General features: G+C 37.5%; 1 protein-coding gene across 10 annotated transcripts in view; it reads right to left on the bottom strand.

Annotated features, from left to right (window-relative positions):
- The window catches only part of LOC105469991 (transcription factor Dp-2), a 196,322-nt gene that overhangs the window by 142,148 nt on the left and 29,350 nt on the right, over positions 1-24,824 (bottom strand). For 9 of the 10 annotated variants that reach the window (XM_071091055.1, XM_011721660.3, XM_024789195.2 and 6 more), the window contains one exon: positions 6,746-6,860. Coding sequence is in view for 7 of the 10 variants with exons in the window: in XM_011721660.3 (XP_011719962.1) it covers positions 6,746-6,760 (15 nt within the window). In the remaining 3 variants the exon portion in view is untranslated. Of the gene's footprint in view, positions 1-6,745; positions 6,861-15,664; positions 15,787-24,824 lie in introns of those variants that run through there. The other variant, XM_071091043.1, reaches the window with a different exon arrangement.

The raw sequence follows: 24,824 nt of genomic DNA on the forward strand, positions 1-24,824 counted from the left end.
TATGTATACATTGTAAAATGATCACCACAGTCAAGCTGACATATCCATTACCTCTATATAGCTATTATTGTGTGTATGTGTGTTGAGAAGATTCAATTTAAGATTTATCCTTTTAGCAAATTACAAGTGCACAATACAGAACTATTAATTATCATCATTGTGCAGTACATCAGATCTCCAGCAATCTGAAAAGATTCTAAAACACACAAAGCTTTATAACTTTATTAACTATCTACTTATTGTTTTAAACATTGATTGCTTATATTTTTCTTCTTTTTTTTTTTCAGATGGAGTTTTGTTTTTGTTTCTCAGGCTGGAGTGCAATGGCACAATCTCGGCTCACTGTAACCTCTGCGTCCTGGGTTCAAGCAATTCTCCTACCTCAACCTCCCAAGTAGCTGGGATTACTGGTGTGCACCACCATGTCCAGCTAATTATGTATTTTTAGTAGAGATAGGGTTTCACCATGTTGGTCAGGCTGGTCTCAAACTCCTGTCCTCAAGTGATCCACCCATCTCGGCCTCCCAAAGTGCTGGGATTACAGGCATGAGCCACTGCGCCTGGCCGTATCTATATTTTTCACAAGCAATTATTTGATTGTTTATCATATGACAATGTAAGAGCTAATTATTTCATTATTTGATAATTCAAGTGCTCTACTAATAGCTGTTTCTGTGTGTCAAGAAGTATGTTAGCAGGACTATTTCCACATATTTTTCACATCCTAACAAGTGATTTTGATGCACATCTATCTCTAGAATCTATCATCATCAAATTTTTATGACAGTAGCTGAGACTAAGTCATCTAGAAAATGGCCCCTTAATTCTATGTAGTTAATAGTGCAGATAGTTAACTTTGTCTAGCTTCTTACCAGTTTTCAGTTAGAAATAAAGATAACACTTTGCAACAAAATTTGCAACAAATAACTGTATGTTATGGCTCTTCAGAGTTGCTCACAAATAATGTCAAATATCCAATTTGTTGAAGAGTTTACTGTGCCATTACTAATAACTCCCCTCCCTTTTAAACTCTTCTGCTCTAGAAAGATGACAGAGGCAAAACTTGTTGGTGTTCTACTTTAAAAAGAAAGCAAAGAAGGCAAAGACAGCCTTTCATATATTGCATGCTTGATACAATATAGCCATTTTAAGACATGTATTATAATAACTTCAAAAGGATCAGTTCACACTTTTTTGTTATACAACAATAATGGCAAAAACCTCAACTAAAACCACATATTCATAATAGAGAGTTCAGTTACTGGGTTACCGTTATGCTTAGACACCTGCTCTCAATATCCAACTTTTGCAGAGCAAAACAGCCAACGAATGTGGAAACTTTTTAAGCAGCTGTTCACCTGCATCTTAATAACCAACAAATTGTACTCCAAAATGATAAAAGTCAGCTGTGAGTCAATGCTGCATGCTAATCGTAGTCTCGCAGATGGAGGGCAGGTGTCTGTATTTAAAGCTTATATATGAACCCAAAATATACTTAATTAAAACTTCAAAATATGTATTAATTTCTACTATCAAAAACACTTTGTAAAGATTCAAAAAAACTGTATTATTTGAGAGTAGAAAAAGTTGGTTAGTGAAAGCATACTAAAATAATAGCTATTCTTTCCTTATTCTACCAATTTAAAAAAGACCTATCTTTCAATGAACAAGAGAAAAAAGTGAACTCATATTTCACATTAAATTCTTTGCCTAACCATGTCCTGAGGAAAATATTCTGAGTATTCCTTTTTTCTTAATTTTTAAAAATAAATTGTATTGTCTGTATTTAAGGTATAAAACATGATGTTATAAGATATATATATATAAAATGGTTACTATAGTGGAACAATATCTGGGTATTCCAGTGCTGTGTTGTGTACTATATAAGCAGTCACTACGCATCTACTGAATTCAAAATATCTAAGTTCAATTTTTAAGAATCAGAGCATATTCACTAATAATATTGTAATTTCACTGATATTCAACATTTCTGACTGACATAACATTACTGAAAGGAAAAGTTCAGAGTAAGATCATCTGTGCTCAGTTAAGCTCTACCTTTCACAGGCAAGGTGATTGTTGAACAGTCACTACAAAATGGGAATGATAGAACATATGTGCACGACAAACTAAAGAGCTCATAGGATCAACTTAAATGATTATGTAAATATATCTGTTAATGGCAAAACAACATTTAAGTGTGGTAAGTGTGGGTTGCCATCCAAATGGCAATGGCTTCCAACACTTCAACCCTGACACAGACCATATGCAAAAGAGAAATGCAAATGACCAATAAACATATAGAATGTTAATTTACCTAACTAGTAATCAGAGAAATGTAATAAATTGTACACCATTTTTTGCTGATTAAATTGGCAAAGATTTATAAACATATAAAAAGAAATGGCACTTTCATATACCACACATATATATATAAATCTGTGCAATCTTAGCAATATGAATCAAAAGCTCTAAAAAATTATACACACTTTGGCTCAGTAATTTCGTGGAATTTTGTCTTCTGGAAATAATATGATGAGTGAGCAAAAATAGACAAAATGTTCCAAAAAGGAAAAAAGCAGAAGTAACTTAATGGTCAACATTAGGAAACTGGTGTAATATCTGTACAATAAATAACATAAAATAGCCACTTAGGCCAGGTACCATGGCTCATGCCTGTAATAGCAGCACCTAGGGAGGCTAAGGCAGGAAGATTGCTTGAGCCCAAGAGTTTGAGACCAGTGTCAAGGAACATGGTGAGACCCTGTCTGTACAAAAAATAGAAGAAATTACGTAGGCAAGGTGCCTGTAGTCCTGCTACTGGAGAGGCTGAGGTGGGAGCATCACTTGAGCCCAGGAGGTCGAGGCGGCAGTGAGCCATGATCACGCCATTGCACTCCAGCCTGGGCAACAGAGCAAGACCCTGTACCAAAATAAAATAAAATAAAAAAATACAATACAATACAATTAAAATAAAATAAAATAAAATAAAGACACTTAAAATGATGTTCCAGAGATATCAAGATAAGAAAAGGCATTCATCACAGAAATTAAATAGTAGCCAGGCACGGTGCTCATACCCGTAAACCCAGTCCCTTTGCAGTCCCTATTGCCCAAGTTGGAGGGCAGTGGCAACCTCCGCCTCCTGGGTTCAAGTGATTATCTTGCCTCAGCCCCTCTGGCCCAAGTAGTTGGGATTACAGGCACACTGCCACCATGCCCAGCTAATTTTTGTATTTTTAGTAGAGATGGGGTTTTACCATGTTGGCCAGGCTGGTCTCGAACTCCTGACCTCCAGTATCTGCCTGCCTTGACTCCCAAAGTGCTGGGATTAGAGGCGTGAGCCATCGCGCTGGGCCAATGTCTATACATTTTGATTGCTATATATATAAATTTGTGTACATATCAGATATCTTCCTAAGCAAAATTTTGCTGACAGTCTCTAGGCTATTTTTGCTTTGCTTTATCTGTATTTTCTAATTTTTCCATAATGAGTATTACAGCCTATGTATTTTTCTTGAAGATTCATTGACAAGGCAAAAAAACCCTCAAAAATTATATTTCAAATTATTTACTGCATTATTGCTTAAATTAGAACACACCTGCATTATTGCTTAAATTACAACACACATTCTAGAAGAATATCATTGGATACTAGACACTATTTGATAGTAACTTTACCCCAGATACAATAAATATGTTGCCAGCTCCTCACCTCTTCCTTTTGCAAAATGATCCATCCTACATCTCATGTAGTTCCAGTAGGACAGTTAATCTTAGAGGCTCAACCGTGCCAGGCAGCACAAGTGGGCTCATGACTCAAAGCCTGGCCACTTACTGTATCCCATTTCCTTCTCCACAGTGTTTAAGCAAGGTCAACTCAAGCTCCTCCATAGATTTTGAAACACAAATACTAAAAAGGGGACAGGTGCAGTGGCTTACACCTGTAATCCCAGCACTTCAAGATCCCTTGAAGCCAAGGGTTTGAGACCAGCCTGGACAACACAGCCAGACTCCATCTCTTTAAAAAACAAAAGTTCCCTCTATCCTTCTGAGACAAGTATTATGAGGCCAGTGCAAGCCATTATGCCACCATATAGAGGGCCTAAAGACGGAAGGAGACAGACCCCTGACATCATCGTTTGATCTCCTGAATCCAGATGTGTTTAAAGCAGTCTCTAGGCTTTTCAATTATATAAGTCAATACATTCCACTTTTTGTTTTCAGCTGTTTTGATAGGGTTTCGATCATTTGCACCTATAAGAGACCTAATAAAGCACGGGTAAGACAAAAGTCACTCTTCACAAAAAAAAACTGTTGTCATAAGAGAAATGTAAAATGAGAAACAAATTTAAAATGTTAAGTATTTAAATACATGTTTAGTAATGCCTCTGTAAGAGGGCAATCTCTTCCCTATCTATAATCTCTTCTGTGTTTGTGAATCACTTCTCAGTAACGTGATACAACTGATCACTTCTCCTCCTTGAAACACTTTCTTCACCTGGGCCTCCAGATCATCAGGATAACTCTTTTCTTCCTGTCTTTGCCCATTCTTTGAGTCTCATTTATGACTTCTCTTGCTTTCCATCTTTTTGTTGGAGAATCCCTGTGCTCAGACCTTGGTCCTTATGTATTTGTATCCATGCACTCACTATACGATCACATGTAGTCCCACTGCTTTACAATAATTTTAATATGAAATGACCCCAAAATTTCTACATCCACTCCTAAGCTTTCCCCTGAGCACCAGAGTCACTTATCAAATTGCCTAGCCAATATCTCCACTTGGAAGTTTTTAGGTTTCTCAGCCTTAGTATGTTCAAAACAGAATGTTTAAGTTCATCACAATATCCTATATCTCCCTAAAAATTCCTCTTCTAATTAAACAGCACAGTCATTTACCCAGTTACACAAGTCAAATACTGAGAAGTCTCTAACTTCTTCTTTGCTGCCCTCATATCCTAATAACTCAATAAATCCTGTGACTGTCCCTAAATATTGAAGCAAAATCTGTATCTGCTTCTAGTTACTAATGCATGTTAAAAGCAATGTTCTGAATTATACCCCAAAATAAGCAAACAGACATAAAGTAATAAGGGTTTGTTTGTTAATGCTATTGTTCGGCTGCATAGTGGGCAATATTTAGAACTATCGGTCTGACTCACAAGAAGCCCTTTATCATCTTTCCTCACACACTGTGCTGGGCCCGCAGCAGTCATTTTATGCAACAACAACACTTGCTTCTCCTAGTCACAACTAACTAAATCACCAGTCGACATCAGACTTAAACCGTGCCAGAGGCCCCTCCTAAGGAGTCTGAAATTGGAGCTTATACAGGCAGGCAGAATGTATCATCAGGCTGCCTCCTTCATTTTCTTTTCTTTTCTTTTCTTTTTTTTTTTTTCTGAGACGGAGTCTTGTTCTGTCACCCAGGCTGGAGTGCAGTGGATGGAGCTCAGCTCACTGCAAGCTCCGCCTCCCAGGTTTATGCCATTCTCCTGCCTCAGCCTCCCAAGTAGCTGGGACTACAGGTGGCTGCCACCGTGCCCAGCTAATTTTTGTATTTTTAGTAGAGACAGGGTTTCACCACATTGGCCAGGCTGGTCTCGAACTCCTGAGCTCAGGTGATCTGCCCACCTCGGCCTCCCAAAGTGCTGGGATTACAGGCGTGAGCCACCGCGCCCAGTCTGCCTCCTTCCCTTTCTTCACACCTCTCTCTGAACAGGCTGGTCCCCTAACATGTAGATGGAGACACTGAGTGGGGCTATGTTCTACCATCCTGGCTGGGAAACTGAGAAAGATGATTTGGACAGACAGACGAAGGGAGAAATGGAGCAGTACACAGTAACACGTTGAGAGAGATGAGAAAGGAAAACCAAATACTGCTTCAATTCCTGCTGGATTTCTAGTTTCTGGGCCTGGATCTTTCTGAGAGTCCACAAAATTCCCACTCTTAAATTCCTTGAGACATCTCTGTATCTTTATAATAAATTCCCTTTTCGTTTAATTCCCAAAGATTCCTACATAATAATATAGGAACAGCAAAGCAATTATACTTTAATACATATAACATAGGAACAGTAAAGCAATTTATAAATAATTCCCCTATATGTTGTACTCTTTAAGGCATAATTCTCTACCATAACTGGAAATAAACTCATTAATAAAGAATGACAAATAAATATATAAAGAGTGACATATAACTTGAAAGGAGGTATATTCAGAAATGATCACCTCAAGTAGAGGGGAAAAACTTGAATAACTTCTCCAAAACATCTAAAATCTAATGTTTCTTCAGGAACCATCTCATGGAAGGTAGCAAGCTACTTTCAAACAATATCTGAGCATACATATTTCCCTGAGTAACCAAAAAATAAAAATAAAAAAATTAAGCCAAAGAAAATAGTAATTTGCTCAAAAAGGCCCAGGAACCCTCCAGCAAGTACCAAAACAAATTTATTACAATATCCAAAAGACGAGGGTGGGAAACTTTCTGGCGATAGCAATTTGCAGCTGTTGAGAAGTAACTTGGTGCCAATTTGCAAGAATGATACCATCTCCATTAGGGCACTGTATTCAATCGCATTAAAGTTTATCTCATATTCTGCATAAACATAAACAAATACAATTATAAATCCATGCAAGTAAATTAAATCTGATTAACCAGAATGGTGAGAAAATATGTAGGAAAAAGCACAGCTCACTTTAAAAAAATACTTACATTAAAAAGTTTACAAATACTTACATTTTTTGCCGTCATGTCAAACTGTATTCTATTTAAGGTTCTGTAAAGCCATTAAAAAAAGAAAAAGAAAAAAAGAAAAAAACCTTTGTCTTCAATAATTCTTTAAAAGAACAACCTGTTAAAGGAAAACAGAGGGAATAATAATGTAAATAATAGGCAACATTTATGTCATATTTACTATGTGATATGCATTGTTATCTAAGTGAACTGTCTAAATTAATCTTCACAACAACACTATGAGGTTTGTACCATCTTAATCCCCATTTTCCAGATAAAAACCAGGGCTTAGAAAGGTTAAGTAATGTGACCAAGTCAACTCAGTTCACAAGCAATGGAGCCTGGGCTTTGAAATGGTATTAGGCTATGCTGCTTTAGAAAACCCACTGAAAGAAACACCAGGGCTTCTTGGAGAAATGGCTGATTCTAGTGCAAGATAAATCTAGAACATCTTATTGTGCCTAAAGTAAGGAAGGGCTCAAAAAATGATGGAGACATGTCAAAAGCACACAGAAACTAGCTTAAAGAGCCTACAACTGGACAATTTGCAACAACTGAGCACCAAAGTACCTAATAATAGTAACAGATTATAAACCCATTGAATAAAATAATAATCCAGGATTATTGGGGCTAATGGGGGAGAAGAGAAATTCTTTGCATTAGAACGCCAACTAATAAATATAAATGAGTGATACAGTTAGTAAAACTTCCATTTTGGAACCATCATAACTAATAAGAAAAGAATCATTAATATACAGTAAAACTAGTCAGTGAAAATGTGGTGAAAAATAGGTATTTCGATAGCGCTGAAATATCTCCCTACAAATTCAAATTTTCTAGTGAAAGAAATACGGCATAAACCACTTTAGCCAAATGATCAAAGTTACCAATGATTACCAATAATGGGGCAAGCCAACATGTGTCTCTTCAAGCGCACTGAGATGGATACCACATGAATTCTGAGGTACATTTGCCCAATATGCAAAATCTAAATCTAACCATGAGGAAATATCAGAGAAATACAAATTGAGAGGCATTCTACAAAATAATGGCCTGAATTATTCAAAAAATGTTAGTGTCATGAATGGCAAAGAAAGGCTGAGAAACTTTCCAGATTTAAAAAGACTAAAAACTGCTGGGCGTGGTGGCTCACGCCTGTAATCCCAGCACTTTGGGAGGCTGAGGTGAGTGGATCACCTGAGGTCAGGAGTTCGAGACCAGCCTGGCCAACATGGTGAAACCCCTTCTCTACTAAAAATACAAAAAAATGACCTGGGTGTGGTGGTGCATGCCTGTAGTCCCGGCTACTTGGGAGGCTGAGGCAGGAGACTTGCTTGAACTCATGAGGCGGAGGCTGCAGTGAGCCGAGATTGCGCCACTGCACTCCAGCCTGGGAGACAGAAAAAAAACTGCTGTGAAGACCATTATTTGGGTAATTGGAGATTAGGTCTACAGACTGGATAACAGTATTGTTTCAATGTTACATTTCCTGATTTTGATCCATGAACTGTGGAGTTTTCTTTTCTTCACATCTTTTTGGATTCCAAAAACTATGGAGTTTTCTATAATTAAGGGTCCTTTTTCTTACAAAACATACACTAAAATATTTAGGAGTGGAGGGGTATAATGGTGGCAACTTACTCTCAAATGATGAAAAAAATATGATCTCACTTTACAGAGAAAGTGAGAATAATAAAGAATATATGACAAAATGGTTACAACTGGTGAATCTGGGTGAAGGGCATCTGGGAGTTCTTTGACCTATTTTTGTAACTTTTCTCTTATTTTAAAATTATCTCAAAATTAAACTTTAATAAGACATTCAAGGGGAAGGATAAAATAAAACTTAACTTTGAAAAGATCATAAATAATGGGGGTTCAAAGAAATGGGGGCTTCAAATGGCTGCCTTATATGCTAGAATTTGAATCTACAAGTAAAATTTTGTGGAAGAAAAGCAAGGTTTTTTGTTGTTGTTGTTTTCTGTTTTCTCATGCGCAGAACGTGCAGGTTTGTTACATAGGTATACATAAGTGTATGTGTGCCCTGGTGGTTTGCTGCACCTATCAACCCATCACCTAGGTTTTAAGCCCCACATGCATTAGCTATTTGTCCTGATGCTCCCCCTCCCATTTTTTTTGCTTTTCAATAAAACACTGAATTTGTAATTTTTCAGTGATAAAGCATAAATTTAACAATCTAAGTAAAACCTGAACTACAATTACAAGTTTTGCTTTCTCACTGTAGTTGTACAATGTCTATTATGACCTAACCTAAAAATAAACTTCCTATGCTATATCTGTTCTACATTTATCAATTATTTCTTACATCCTCTATAGTGATATAAATTTAAATATGAGATAAATAAAGCACAAATTCCTGATATCCCATTCAACAGACTACTTGGCATGTTCAAACTAAGAATTTAAAGTTAAAGTATAAGTATTGCAGTTTTGAAGATTAATATTTCAACCAAGCTTGATCTAACAGATCTATATAGAATTCTGTATCTGATAGACCTGAAACATCTCTTCAGGCACAAATTTATAAAATTTGTCCATATATGCTATCACCAAAGAGGAAGCAAAAATTTCAGAGAGGAAATATCACACAGATTATGGTCTCTGACTACAATGCAATTAAATTAGGAATCAATTATTTTTTAAAAAGTTAAAAGTTATATATTTAGCTATATTATTAAACACTCCATGAATCTGAAATATTTAGAACTAGAATGACATTTAAAAAGTAATAAAAAATAAAATATTCAGAAATAAATGACAATGAAAATTTTAAAAACGTATAAAATCCAGCAGAACTAGTACTTAGGGTATATTTATATTTCCTTTTATTCATTAAGTCATCAATCAATTTAAATACATAAAAGAACAGTGAGAACTCAAAGAAATATGACAAGAAACAAAGAGCATAAATTAATGAAATAGAAAAAAAATCAACAAATTAACAACCTGGTTCTAAGTGTCCGGCTTAAAGTCAGCATCTAATAAATAAAGCAGCAGTGCAGTAGAGTGGAAAGAGTATGGACTTTGGCTCCGTCTCAGCTCTGATCCTTATTAGTTGTGTAATCCTGAACAAGTAACCTAACCTCTTAGAGTCTCCATGTCTTCATCTGAAAAATTGATATACTGAATGTTTCAGAGTTATGTTAGGAGTTTATATGCCCTCCAGTTGATACATAAATATTCTGAACACTCCTAACAACAAAGAAGTTCAACTTTAACCAATTTAAGACTATCTCATGACCTGCTGAAATAGTTATAACAAAAAAAACTACAAAATATTTTCCATCAAAAATATGGTTTGAACGTGTTAAATTTTAGAAACCCTCTATATTTCCAAAGCAAACACTATTGCCTACCCAATATCATTTTCCTCTTCTTCCTTACAAGCTGACGTGGCAATGTGCCCAGCTACAAATACTACATCGTCAACCTTCCTCTCAGATGGGCTAACCATATCACAGATGACGTAATTCTGGTCAATGAAATATAAGCAGACATTGTTGGTGTGGGCTACCAGATTCAGCTAGTAGGTGTCCTTTTTTCCCCACCCCTTATGTTTTTTTGTGCCCAGAGCATAGTTATGATGGCTAGAGCTGCTTGTCTCTGGACATCTGCTTCATTTCTGAATTCAGTACTCAACAATGTTATATTTCCTAAGGGCTGGGCTATTGAGGGTCACTGTGTTATTCATGCAAACAAAATGAAATTAACAGAGTATTACTATTTCAGCCAGTATAGTAAGAGGATACCAATAAAAATAGCCACATTAATTAGCTTCACAGAACAAAGTACAATTTTGTTTGGTATTCCTTTGAATCTCCACACCAGAGTACAGCACAAACTGGAATCCCTAAGTATTACCTAAATAATAAATGTTTGAAATAGAGCCAAAGTGCATGGATTTCTTAAGCAAATTTACCTTAACATCTCTGTGTCTCAATTTCTTCATCTCCAAAATAGTAAGAGTCAGCCACTTAATTAAATGAGTCAATACATGTAAAATTACTAAGACACTGCTTAGCACAAGGTAAGCATTCAATGCTAGAGGGGGAAAAAAATCTGTTCATTGATTTCTCATGACAAATTAAGGCTTCCTTCTCTAAAATATATGATACATAATTCCCACATTGTAGAAGTGAAAAATACCATAACATACATCCAATTTCAAAATAGAAAAAAAAAATCTGTTTAATTGTGGTTTAAAAAAACTCTTCTAAAATTAACAAGAGTAGGCAATAACTTCATTCATTCATTACTCATCCAGCAAATACTGAACAGTCACTATGTGCATGGCACTATCTCAGGCAATGAAGACGGCCTAGCAGATGAGAAAGACTGTAATCACCAAACGTTCAAATGTAATTTTAAAGAAATAAAGTTACATTAAGATAGACACTGTAAAAACAAATGGGATTGTGATAGAGACCTTCTTCATTCAATTAAAAATTAAGTATGCTGTATTGGCTTTGAGTGATACTTTATAGCACTTTAATTTAAAAATACACATTTCTAAATAGTTTTAAAGTTTTTGTCTTTTTTGACATTGTCTTTAATCTATAAATTATTTGCATTGTATGACTTAAATCTTCAAAAGTGTCCAGAAATTAAATAAATTTGGCACAGAAAGGTTCAAGAAGTTGCCATCTTTGGCAGTATGGATGATTCTCAGAGATAAACCAGCCATGTGCACTGATGCATTATGTTTTATCCAGACTCAACAATTGCACACTTCTTCCTGTCACTAAGCTCTTCTGTTAGTTAAAAAAATAAGTTGGATTTCTTCTTCCAGCTTCATGAACACATTATGTCAAGCTCAAAAAGTCAATCTTTTGACCTCACCATCTGCCATGATCTCTTGTCAGTTTCAGACAATGCAACTCCCACAGATGGTCTCAAAATGCAAGCCCTTTCCCATTCCAATCACAATTTAGCAGCTCCAGCCACAAAGCCTCTTAAAATTAATCAAAATACAAGGAAGAAAGCAAAAAGAGCTATGGATAAATTTGTAGAATCATGCAGTAACATAATTTGAATCAGGATTTGCACATTTTCTAACACTGCCAAAAAAGCTGCTACTAAAATGTAATAGGAAAGGTAGCATATTTAAATGGCAGACATAACTAATTTTAAATACATGCTCATGACTCAAAATTTAGAAAATACACAAAAAGCAAGAAACAAATATCAGCCATAATCCTACTTGTCAGAAGCAACTTCAATAAACTTATTGGTATAAATCCCTTCAGTATTCTCTCTGTGCATTCAAACTTTTGAGATGTGGTATTAATTAGAAGACATTTTCTTTTTTTTCTTTTTTTTTTTTTTTTCCGAGACGGAGTCTTGCTCCATCACCTGGGCTAGAGTGTAGTGGCGCAATCTCGGCTCACTGCAACCTCTCCCTCCTGGGTTCAAGCAGCAATTCTCCTGCCTCAGCCTCCCAAGTAGCTGGAATTACAGGCACACACCACCATGTCTGGCTAATTTTTGTATTTTTAGTAGAGATGGGGTTTCACCATGTTGGCCACGCTGGTCTTGAACTCCTGACCTCGTGATCCACCCGCCTCAGCCTCCCAATGTGCTGGGATTACAGGCTTGAGCCACCACGCCCAGCCCTAGAAGATATTTTCATAGAAAGGGATAATATGTAACCTTTTCTTAGGTGAACAACTTATCTAGGCATTCTCTCAAGTGCTTCATATGTATATCATATCATTCCCACCACAACTCTATCAGATAAATGTTATTTTCATTTTACAGAAGACAAAACAGTTTTAGAGAGTTCAAGCAATTTTCCCAGTTAACCAACTGTACAAATTACAGTGCCAGAATATGAACCCAGGATCTCACACCAGCAAAAGTGTTCTTAACTACTATAATACTTTACAAGATATATCTGACTTGAGATATAATATAGTCTCAAGATATTATAATAAAATGATATATAATTATTATTACAATAAATTCAAAAAAATGATAACCTACTATACTGAAAGAATCCTTTAAAATCTCATATAGGACATATACATATGACATATAATTTTTCTCCTTTTCAATTGTTTACAATTTCAATATTAAATTGAATTTTTCTTTATTTTTTGAGTAGGTTGTGTGAAAGTTGATTACATGCCAGTCAGAGCTTGCCAGCTCCCCAAAACCTTACTAGTGCCAATGAGCTTTATTGAAGTGATATGCAACATTTCTCCTTTTTATAAAACCTCTAACCTCTTTGTTCTTCAGACACAGCCAAGACTACATGGTCTGTGTGTATTCCCCAAATCGCAATTCTTTTTTTTTTTTTTTTGAGACAGAGTGTGGCTCTGCCACCCAGGCTGGACTGCAGTGGCATGATCTTGGCTCACTGCAACCTCTCTCTCCCGGGTTCAAGCATTTCTCCTGCCTTAGCCTCCCAAGTAGCTAGGATTACAGGAGCCCACCACCACGCATGGCTAATTTTTTTATTTTTAGTAGAGACGGGGTTTCACCATGTTGGCCAGGCTGGTTTCAAACTCCTGACCTCAAGTGATTCCGCCCACCTCAGCCTCCCAAAGTGCTAGGATTACAGGCATGAGCCACCATGCCCGGCCTGCAATTTTCTTCTCAAATAAAATATTTTAATCCCAGAGATTTGTTGCTATATTTCTACTTGACAGTTGTAAATTTCCTCATTCACTTTTTTCACAGCTACACAGTATTCCTTTACATCGTTTCACTAGCCTCTACTGACAGACATTTAGATTTCATAATCTAAACTAGTGACAGTAATGACATTTTAATGACTCAAATCTTTAATGTTGTCTAGCATGCTGATGTGGTATATGCCTACCTCTCCAGTTCTATTAAACCCCTTTCCCACACCTCTTTTCTGATCCATTTCCACTGGCTTCTGTAAGTTCTTCAAAAACGTGCTCCTCCTGCCTCAAGGGCCTCTGTACATGCTGTTCCTTCTGTCTGGAACCTTTACTTGACAAACTCATCTTCCTTTAGATCCCGTCTCAAATGTCACTTTCTCAGGGAAAACCATCCGTTTTCTACTACCCAGTCTAGGCCAGGGGTATCAACCTATTGCTCTCCTACTTTCTCCTTTAATAGTATACACTGAGTTGCCATTGTATATTTATTTCTGTGATAATAAGATTGTGGTCTGTCTCTGCCAACTAAAGTATAAATTCCATGAGGGCAGGAACCCTGTCCATTTTGTTCACTCTTACATATCAAACACCTGGCACATGGTTGAAGCTTAAGAAATATTTGTTAAACGAATTATAGACTCAGTATTTTATTTATTTTCATCCTTTAAAAATGTATGACAACCCCATTCAATATGACTTGGCAGAAAATGAAAACCATGCAAACATTTAACACATACACATCTGAAATGTCAGTAAGCTACATTTTTTTTTTTTGAGATGGAGTCTCGCTCTGTCATCTAGGCTAGAGGGCAGTGGTGCGATTTCAGCTCAGTGAAACCTCTGGCTCCTGGGTTCAAGTGATTCTCCTGCCTCAGCCTCCCAAGTAGCTGAGGTTAAAGGTATGTGCCACCACCCCTGACTAACTTTGTATTTTCAGTAGAGACGGTGTTTCTCCATGTTGGTCAGGCTGGTCTCAAACTGCCGAACTCAGGTGATCCGCCCGCCTCGGCCTCCCAAAATGCTGGAATTACAGGCATGAGCCACCGTGCTTGGCCAGCCACTTAGTGTTTTGAATGTCATTTTTCTATCATGTTGACAAAGTGATTGAAAACAAGTAGCTTAATACTAAAAGAAGATTAAATACAGAGTACTATCTCACCAAATAAATTTATTGAGGTAGAATTCTTCTGTCACTCCCTGGCGAACTGATTTTTTTTTTTTTTTTTAAATTGAAACAGAGGTCTCACTATATTGCCCAAGCTGGCCTCAAATTTCTGGCCTCAAGACATCCTCTTGTCTCAGCCTCCTGAGTAGCTGGGGCTACAGGCACGTGTATCTATCATTCACCAGCATTTTATTTGTATTCGTTAATTTTTAAAAAGTTATAATAGAGCACAATTAGTTTCATTAATTTTTAGCAGAAAAAAATAGGCGAGAGTTTTTCTTAAAAAAACACTTTTATTTACCAAAAGCTGTTCTTCCTAGAACCACTGGCATTTTACACTTTACACAAAAAAAGAGACCTATTTTTATGTTAATTGCTCCCTTTATTTTAGAGACAGGGTCTCACTCTGTCACCCAGGTTACAGTGCAGTGGCATGATCTCAACTCACTGTAACCTCCACCTCCTGGGTTCAAGTGATCCTCCCACCTCAGCCTCCTCAGTAGCTGGGACTACAGGTGTGTCCACATCTGGCTAATTTTTGATATTTTTGTAGAGATGGAGTTTCGCCATGTTGCCCAGGCTGGTCTTGAAGTCCTAAACTCAAGGGATCTGCCCATCTCAGCCTCCCAAAGTGCTGGGATTGCAGGCATAAGCCACCATGCTCAGTCCATTGCTCATTTTTTAAAATTGAAAAAAAAAAAACAAAAAAAAGCCCAGACTTACATAAGCTTTTATCTAGACCCTCTACAATGATAAAAACTGGTTAATACTATAAGCAATCATTAACAGTATATATGTGTAGTGAAATAATGAATAAGAAAATGTATAATGAGATAACGAGATACATCAATAATGTTATCTGAGCACTACTCATTCATTTACTTATTGGATAAATACTTATTGATAGCTAGCTACCCATCAAACACTGAGTATTAAAAATACTGAGCACTGGCCGGGTGCAGGGGCTCACACCTGTAATCCCAGCACTTTGGGAAGCCCTGGTAGGCAGACTGCTTGAGCCTATGAGTTTGAGTCTAGCCTGGGCAAAACAGTGTATCCTATCTCTCAAAACATACAAAAAAATTCACCAGGCATGGTCACACATACCCGTGGTCCAAGCTACTCTGGAGGCTGAGGCAGGAGGATCCCTTGAGCCCAAGAGGTAGAGGCTGCAGTGAGCCACGATCACGCCACTGCACTCCAGCCTGAGCAATAGAGTGAAACTCCGCCTTGGAAAAAAAAAAAAAAAAAGATACTGAGCATTAAATGCTTATCCTTCAAGATACTACGGAAAACAATGACAGTCCCTGCCTTCATGGAGCCTATATTTTAGCTATGAAGGCGAGCATTAAATGACAAATTTCACAATTAACTACTTAATGACAGTCACTACAAGTGCTATGATGGAGACATAAAAGATTCATAGAAACAGGCCGGGCACGGTGGCTCATGCCTGTAATCCCAGCACTTCGGGAGGCTGTGGCACGTGGATTACCTGAGGGCAGGAGTTCGAGACCGGCCTGGCCAACATGGTGAAACCCCGTCACTACTAAAAATACAAAAATTAGCCGGGCATGGTGGCACATGCCTGTAATCCCAGCTACTCGGGAGGCTGAGGCAGGAGAATCACTTAAGCCTGGGAGGCGGAGGTTGAAGTGAGCTGAGGTCGTGCCACTGCACTCCAGCCTGGGTGACAGAGACTCTGTCTCAAAAAAAAAAACAAAACAAAAAAACAAGATTCATAGAAACATGTAAAATAGAGGACTTGAACTCTGGTGGTTTTACAGAAGACTTCTCTGAGGAAGTCAAGTTTGAGCTGAGCTCACCAAAAAAAGAAAAAAAAAAAAAAAAAAAACACAAACTGAGTAAACCATTGGCAAAGAGACAAGGATATATTCTACTCAAAGGAAACATCACAGGAAAGACCAAAGGAAGAAAAGTATGTGGGAGGTTCCAGGGTCTAAGGAAGGCTCTAATAATATATGCCAAAAAACAAAGGGCAAGGCAATGGGCTGCTAAGAGATGAGGTAGGAAGCCAGATCATGCAGGATACTGATTTTTCAAAATTTTAATCAGATTTGGCCAGGTGTGGTAGCTCACGCCTGTAATCCCAGCACTTGGGGGCTGAGGCAGGAAGATCACTTGTGCTCAGGAGTTTGAGATCAGCCTGGACAACGTAGTGAAACCCCATCTCTACTAAAAATACAAAAATTAGCCACATGTGGCTGTAATCCCAGTTACTTGGGAGGCTGAGACAGGAGAATCACCTGAACCCAGGAGATGGAGGCTGTAGTGAGCCAAGATAGTGCCATTGCACTCCAGCCTGGGTGACAGAGCAAGACCCTGTCTCAAAAAAAAAAAAAAAATTAAATCAGATTAGTGAGAAGCCTCAGAACGATTTTAAGTAGAGAGTTACAGCATCTGAACCAAAGACGGAACCAAATTCACCAAAGATTAAGTAAAAATTATTTGCATTCTAATTCTTTAAAAACCAGTAATATTAGCTATATCCTGTAATTATTTGGTAACTGAAATGCTCACTCATTTCTTGACTACACCAAATACGTTTCTATTCACTATTTATCTAGCACTCAAACCACCTTAAACCTCTGTAACAAGACTCTCAGCTCAGAAATAAGAAAAAAAAAATTCCCCAGAGCTCAAAAGTAGCTTTCACAAAACTAGTTAGTAACTCAAGTCCTTAGGCCTTCCCTTGTCTTATACATTTTATTTAGCATAAAGTTATTAGTATATGTGCTTTGATTTTCAGGCTAGGAGCCAATTATACTTAGCAGAAAGACATGGTAAAAGGGAGCAAACGGGCTAACACTGTTATAGGTGAACACATTGACAAAGTGATTGACAACAAGCAGCTAAAGAATCTTCTACTAAAAGAAGATTAGATACAGAGTACTATCTCACCAAATAAATTCATTGAGGTAGACTTCTTCTGTCACTCCCTGACAAACTGATTTTTTTTTTTTTTTTAATTGAGACAGAGGTCTCGCTATATTGCCCAAGCTGGCTTAAAATTTCTGGCCTCAAGACATCCTCTTGTCTCAGCCTCCTGAGTAGCTGGGGCTACAGGCACGTGCCACCACATCCAATCAAAACTGGATTGACATGTTCTACAACAAAACCTAAATGCTACTTTCATTTCAAATATATTATGCAATATTAACAGATTATCAATATGTATTATTTGTTCTTAATTGCTGAAAACAAGACTGAGGGTGAAAACTTACTATTGTCCCGACCCAAAGAGGAAATATTAGATGAGAGCACACAAATTAAGAATAAAATCACATTGTGAGATCCTGCCAAGAACCTAATATATTATTTTATCAAGCAGTACAAGCCAAATTTTAAACCATTAATTCACTCATGCACAATGACTACATGGATCAGATCACCTGTTATACATACGTTGCTTAGCAAAGTCTCATTTCCAGATTAAATTAGCATCACAAACGTTAAGACTTATCTTTACTTGAACCATCAAAACAAGCCAGATGACTTTTTTTTTTTTTTTCGAGACGGAGTCTCGCTGTCACCAGACTCGAGTGTAGTGACGCGATCTTGGCTCACTGCAACCTCCGCCTCCCGGGTTCAAGCGATTCTCCTGCCTCAGCCTCCCAAGTAGTGGGACTACAAGCATGTGCCATCACACCCAGCCAACTTTTTTTGTATTTTTAGTAGAGACAGGGTTTCACCATGTTGGCCAGGATGGTCTTGATCTCTTGACCTCATGATCCTCCTTGCCTCTCAGCCTCCCAAAGTGCTGGGATTAGAGGAGTGAGCCACCACACCCGGCCGATGTTTTAAAATATCATTTGGTATTAATATAAGCTTATAGACAAAGTATTGTATAATGAACTATGCAAGCATGAAATGTTCAATTTGGGTCATTAAAATGTGGTCACTGTGACCAACAAAAGCTTCCAAAAAGACAAAGATGGGGCATTCAAAAGGAAGCAATTAGAGAATAAAATAGCACTATTTCTAATGCTTATTTAGAATACCACTATACTTATACAAACACCTAATCTATATTCAAGTGAAAATGAAACATTTTATAATTTTATAATCAGCATCATCATGGTATTTAATAAATAATTTCTCAAAATAACTCTATAGAATAGTTATCTCCATTTTATAGAAGGGAAAATTGAGTCAGCTCATAGAGAAGCAAAATTTATAATGAAGTTTAAATAAATGTTACTATATACATGTTCCATGATATCATAAAAAGACATGTCCTAAGCAGTTTTCATTTTAAAGTAATTTAAGGTTTTAAAAAATATATTATTGGATATTTGTGTTATCTGTATTTATAAATGTTTAAGAATAGAAATTAAGTATTAAATAGTTTTAAATGACAAAAAAAAGCACTTTATAGAAAAATGGCAGAGTATAAGAACAATTGTCTTGTTTGCATACACTCCTCATCCACTTAATTTTTTTTCATCTACCATATATTGAAATTCCCTAACAATCACAACCCCCTATCAGACTCCACAGAATATGATGGAGACTGTGAAATTTTAGACTAACTAAAGGTTAACAGCAAAAGCTGTCATCAATTTTCTCAAATTTCAAGCAGGATACAGGATTTTTTTTTTCTTTTTTCCCTACCTTCTAAAAAACTCCTTTGGAAAGGGCAAGGAAAGTAGAATGATATATATGCTCACTATAAAATAATCCAAATATATAGAAAAGCACAAAGAAGAAAACAAAAATTACTCTAAATCTTACCATTGAAAGATAAGAACCTAATGATATTTGTACATACACTTTCAGGTACCTGTGTATGCACAGATGTATATTTAAATGTAAAGGTATACGTATATATATATGAAAATGCACATAAGCAAGTCACATACATTATTCTGTTACTGCCAATTTTCAAGATGTCCTATAAAACCTTCCTTAAAAATATTCTTTCAATAAAAAAATTATACATGCTCATAAGAAAAAAAAACAGTGCAGAAGAAAATACAATACAAAGCAAGTCTTCCTTAATTACTGCCCCCTCCACTTCCACTACAATTCTTACTAGCAGATGAATACCATTAATAGAATTGATTGACATTTATATTTGTGTTCTTATATACATTCTTTTAAAAACATTTAAATTACAGATGATACATGAAAACATTCCGGTTATTAAACAGTCAATATAGATAAAGAAAATCTCCCCATCTGAACACCTCAATTATCATTTGTAAACTTCATTGTTATCAATTTGGTAAATATCCTTGCACAGAGCTCATTGCATGCATTTTCATGTATGTACCTGCATGTAGAGAAATACACTTTTGTTGTTTTTAGTCTTTTTAAATTTTAGTCTTGTTCAATAGTATCATACTGTGATGTTGATTTTTTTCATTGAACAATGATAGATTTACTATTGCTGTTAAATGTTACAATAGTGCTACCTTCTTGTAGTAACAGAACAGTTTGTATCTTGATTGTGGTGGTAGCTATATGAATCTATACATCTGATAACATGTCATAGAACTATATACAAAGACACACCAAAAAATGGGCACATACAAAAACTAGTGAAATCCAAGTAAGATCTGTAGTCTAGCTAATTATATTGTACCAATGTCAATTTCCTGATTTGGCCAATGTACTATAATTTTATAAGATATTACCACTTGAGGGAACTCGGGCTACGGGTAAATGGGATTTCTCTGTATTCATTTTGCAACTTTTTGTTTTTTTTTCTTGAGACAGGGTCTTGCTCTGTCACCCAAGCTGGAATACAGTGGTGCAATCACGGCTCATTGCAACTTCAAACTCCTGGGCTCAGGCAATCCTCCTGCCTTACCTCCCAAGTAGCTGGGTATACGGGCATACCCCATTAACACTGGGCTAATTTTTAAAATTTTTGGTAGAGATAGAGTCTCCCTATGTAGCCCAGGCTGGTCTTGAACTCCTGTCCTCAAGTGATCCTCCCAACTGAGCCTTCCAAAGTGCTGGGATTACAGGTGTGAGCCAGAGTCCAGCCACTGGTATTCTCCTAAAAGGAAAAAAGAAACAGAGGTGCAGACAGAGGGAATAAGGCAGTGCGGAGACAGAGGCAGAGATTGGAATTATGGGGCCACAGCCAAAGAATGCCTGGGGCTACCAGAAACTGGAAGAAGCAATAGAGGATCCCCTCCTAAAGGCTTTACAGGGAGCACGGCCCTGCTGATAAATTCATTTCAGACTTGCAGCATAAAGAACTGTAGGAAATAAGTTTGTTGTGTTCTTGTTTTTGTTTTTATTTTGAGACGGAGTCTTGCTCTGTCGCTCAGGCTGGAGTGCAATGGCGTGATCTTGGCTTACTGCAAGCTCCGCCTCCTGGGTTCACGCCATTCTCCTGCCTCAGCCTCCTGAGTAGCTGGGACTACAGGTGCCCGCCACCACGCCTGGCTAATTTTTCGTATTTTTTAGTAGAGACGGGGTTTCACCGTGTTAGCCAGGATGGTCTCGATCTCCTGACCTTGTGATCCGCCCGCCTCGGCCTCCCAAAGTTTCTGTTGTTTTAAGCCACCCAGTTTGTGGTATTTTGTTATGGTGGCCCTAGGAAAGTAATACAATGGGTTTTGCACACTATTATAGTTATACCGAGGTATTTTAATTTTTGGTTTTGAGTTTTTTCTCTGCTTCCTTTTTGTTATTGTTCCTATAATGTACGGGGTTCTTCATTATATTTTCCTAGCTGTATGCATATAAGAAAGTTATGTTTTTCTATTTACTATTTTATATTCCATTATACAACTTAATTCTTTTACTGCTTAAAGTAATTCTACTATAAACTCAGTTGACTCTTGGATTTTTCAAGTGTAAAATTAGGTCATCTGAAAAGGACTTTTTCTTTTTTGTTTTGAGATGGAATCTCGTTCTGTCACCCAGGCTAGAGTGCAATGGCGTGATCTGGGCTCACTGCAACCCCAGCCTCTCAGGTTCAAGCGATTCTCCTGCCTCAGCCTCCCAAGTAGCTGGGATTACAGGTGTGCACCACCACCCCTGGCTAATTTTGGTATTTTTAGTAGAGATGACGTTTCACCATATTGGCCAAGCTGGTCTCAAAATCCTGACCTCAAGTGATCTGCCCGCCTTTGCCTCCCAAATTGCTGGTATTACAGGCATGAGCCACTGCACCCAGCCTGAAAAAGACTTTTGAACCTTTCCAAGTTTGTAGAACAATGGAGGTAATCTGACTCCAATTCTCCTCCTTACTTTCCCAGAACAAACATAAAATAAACCACAAGAATTTTTAAAACCCACAAAGGATCTAGGCCATCAACATTAGCACTCTAGGAGACAGAAAACACAGCAAGCTTCAAATTACCTATAAGTCAAGCAGAAAAAAAAAAAAAAGCAAATACCAAAAGAAACACTTCCTTACCTCTGCAAGTCCTACCTCTGCAAGCCTGTGGATGTATAGGGTGAGAGAAGGGAGGTGAAAAAGACTTTCTTACCTCTGCAAGCCTGTGGATGTATTTAAGGTGAGTGAAGGGAGGTGAAAAAGACTCCATGAGAAAGAGCAGAGGGGCACAGGGGATTTGCAGAAAACACAGACAAAATCAGCCACAGAAAGAGAGTTAAACAATAAATACAAAAATGCTAAACAGAGATTAGGAGGTTAGGACTTGATAGCTAATAGACCCGGTGAAGTAAGTGTGTCTTGTGTCTAGAAACTTCTGGACCAGAGGCAGCAGCCTCCTAGAAACACTGCTTCTAGGGGAGAACCAGATATACACATATAAAGAAGTGCTTTCTCTTGTAAACAAGGTAATGAATGAAAAACAATAGGTGATAAGAGGAGGAAGGCGCAGTGGCTCATGCCTGTAATCCCAGCACTTTGGAAGGCCGAGGCGGGTGGATCACTTGAGGTCAGGAGTTCGAGACCAGCCTGGCCAACATGGTGAAATCCCGCCTCTACAAAAAAAATACAAAAATTAGCCAGGCGTGGTGGCATGCACCTGTAATCCCAGCTACTCGGGAGGCTGAGGCAAGAGAATCCCTTGAACCCAGGAGGCGGAGGTTGCAGTGAGGTGAGATCGCACCACTGCACACCAGCCTGGGTGACAGAGACCTTGTCTCAAAAGAAGAAAAGGTAGGGGGCTGGGGGGAGGATTAAAGAGCTGGCAGAAACAAAATATTAATAGAAGGAACAACTCTTCCTCTCCCCTTTTTCTCACCATCATCACTACAAATTCAGAAAAGAAACTTCACAAAAGGGAGCACACTGGCAGAAGCAGCACTCTCAAACTAGGAACTCTGACCACAAAACGATTAAAAACAAACAAACAAGCAGCCCATATGCATACAAATATAGAGCAAAAAGTCAGAAAATACAAACAAAAGCTTCTCTGCTGATGATTTTCTCCACAAAAACAAACCATGAGGTTGAAAAACAACTGTAACACAATCCTCTGAACTGGATTAAATATTTTAAACAAGAATTTGAGGATATGAAAAAGACCTTGAATCTGAAGTACAAAAACTAAGTACCAAAATGGACAAAAACAGAAATAAATGAATAAGAACTGGTTAAAGAAATAGAAACAAACAAAATGAACATCATATAAGAAATGAAAGTTAAATTATTATTTTTTCTTTTGCTTTACTTTGGCATTGAACCAAAAATAAAAACTAAATTATAAGGTATGTAGAAAGAACAGATTTGAACGAAAACTTAATACAAGACATTGAACAAAGAGCAAGAAAATAATGAAGAAAATAAAATTAAAAAAAAAGAGAGAGAAATTGATTGAAATGAATGATAGGCAAAGGAGGTTGAACATTAGTATTACTGGTGTCCCTAAGAAAAAAAATCTAAACAATGGAACAGAACTAATATTAAAGTATATTCTGGCTGGGTGCAGTGGCTCATGCCTGTAATCCCAACATTTTGGGAGGTCGAGGCGGGTGGACCACTTGAGGCCAGGAGTTCGAGACCAGCCTGGCCAACATAGTGAAACCTATCTCTACTAAAAATACAAAAAAACTAACCGGGCATGGTGACAAGGGCCTGTAATCCCAGCTACCTGGGTGGCTGAGGCATGAGAACATCTTGAACTCGGAAGGTGGAGGTTGTAGTGAGCCAAGATTGTGCCACTGTACTCCAGACTGGGCGAAACAGCAAGACACCGTTTCAAAAAAAAAAAAAAGTACATTCCAAGAAAACATTCCAGAAATAAAATACTTGAATCTATACAATGAAAGATCCTATCAGATATTTGAGAAAACTGACTCAGAATGATCAACTCTGACACATATCCTCATAAAATTATTTAAAGAAAAAACTCTCAGCGTATCTGGGCAAAAAGATAAATTATTTACAAAAGCAAGGGAATTAGACTAACACTGTATTTCTCAAAAATAACACATAAAGCAAGACCACAGTAGAACAGCACTTTCAAGAAACGTAAGGGAAAAAAACATAAACCAAAGATATTATATCCTGCCAAGCTGTCCTTAGAGTTTCAAGGCCATCACAACAGTTTTGACTGCTGTGGAAAACAGAATGGCAATTCCTAAAAAAATTAAATATAGAATTACCATTTGATCAACATAGAAAATATATTAAACTAGCTGGGTGTGGTGGCACATATCTGTAGTCCCAGCTACTTGGGAGGCTGAGATGGGAGGATCACTTCAGTCCAGGAGTTTGAGGCTATACTACGCAATGATTTTGCCTGTGAACAGCCACTGCACTCCAACCTGGGCAATATAGCAACACCCTGTCTCTAAAACAAGAAAAAGAGGCCGGGTGCAGTGGCTCACACCTATAATCCCAGCATTTTGGAAGGCTGAGGTGGGCAGATCGTGAGGTCAGGAGTTCAAGACGAGCCTGGCCAGCATGGTGAAACCCTGTCTCTACTAAAAATACAAAAAGTTAGCCAGGCATGGTGGCACGTGCATGCCTGTAGTCCCAGCTACTCAGGAGGCTGAGGCAGGAGAATTGCTTGAACCTGGCAGGCGGAGGTTGCAGTGAGCCGAGATTGTGACATTGCACTCCACCCTGGGCGACAGAGCAAGACTCCGTCGAAAAGAAAAAAAAAGAAAAGAAAAGACAAAAGGAAAGAAAACATATGAATGATAAAGTGTTATGTTTTCTTAACAGATAAATGCAATTATTCTAACAGGAACAAGAAAAACTGAAAGATTCACATCAAGGGATGCATTTATTAGTAATACACATGAAACCATAAATTAGATAAACATGCCATTTACCAGCCAAGTAATCAGTAAAAAATATTTTATT

The sequence above is a fragment of the Macaca nemestrina genome, chromosome 2 (assembly GCF_043159975.1).
Source record: "Macaca nemestrina isolate mMacNem1 chromosome 2, mMacNem.hap1, whole genome shotgun sequence".
NCBI classification, from domain to species: domain Eukaryota; kingdom Metazoa; phylum Chordata; class Mammalia; order Primates; family Cercopithecidae; genus Macaca; species Macaca nemestrina.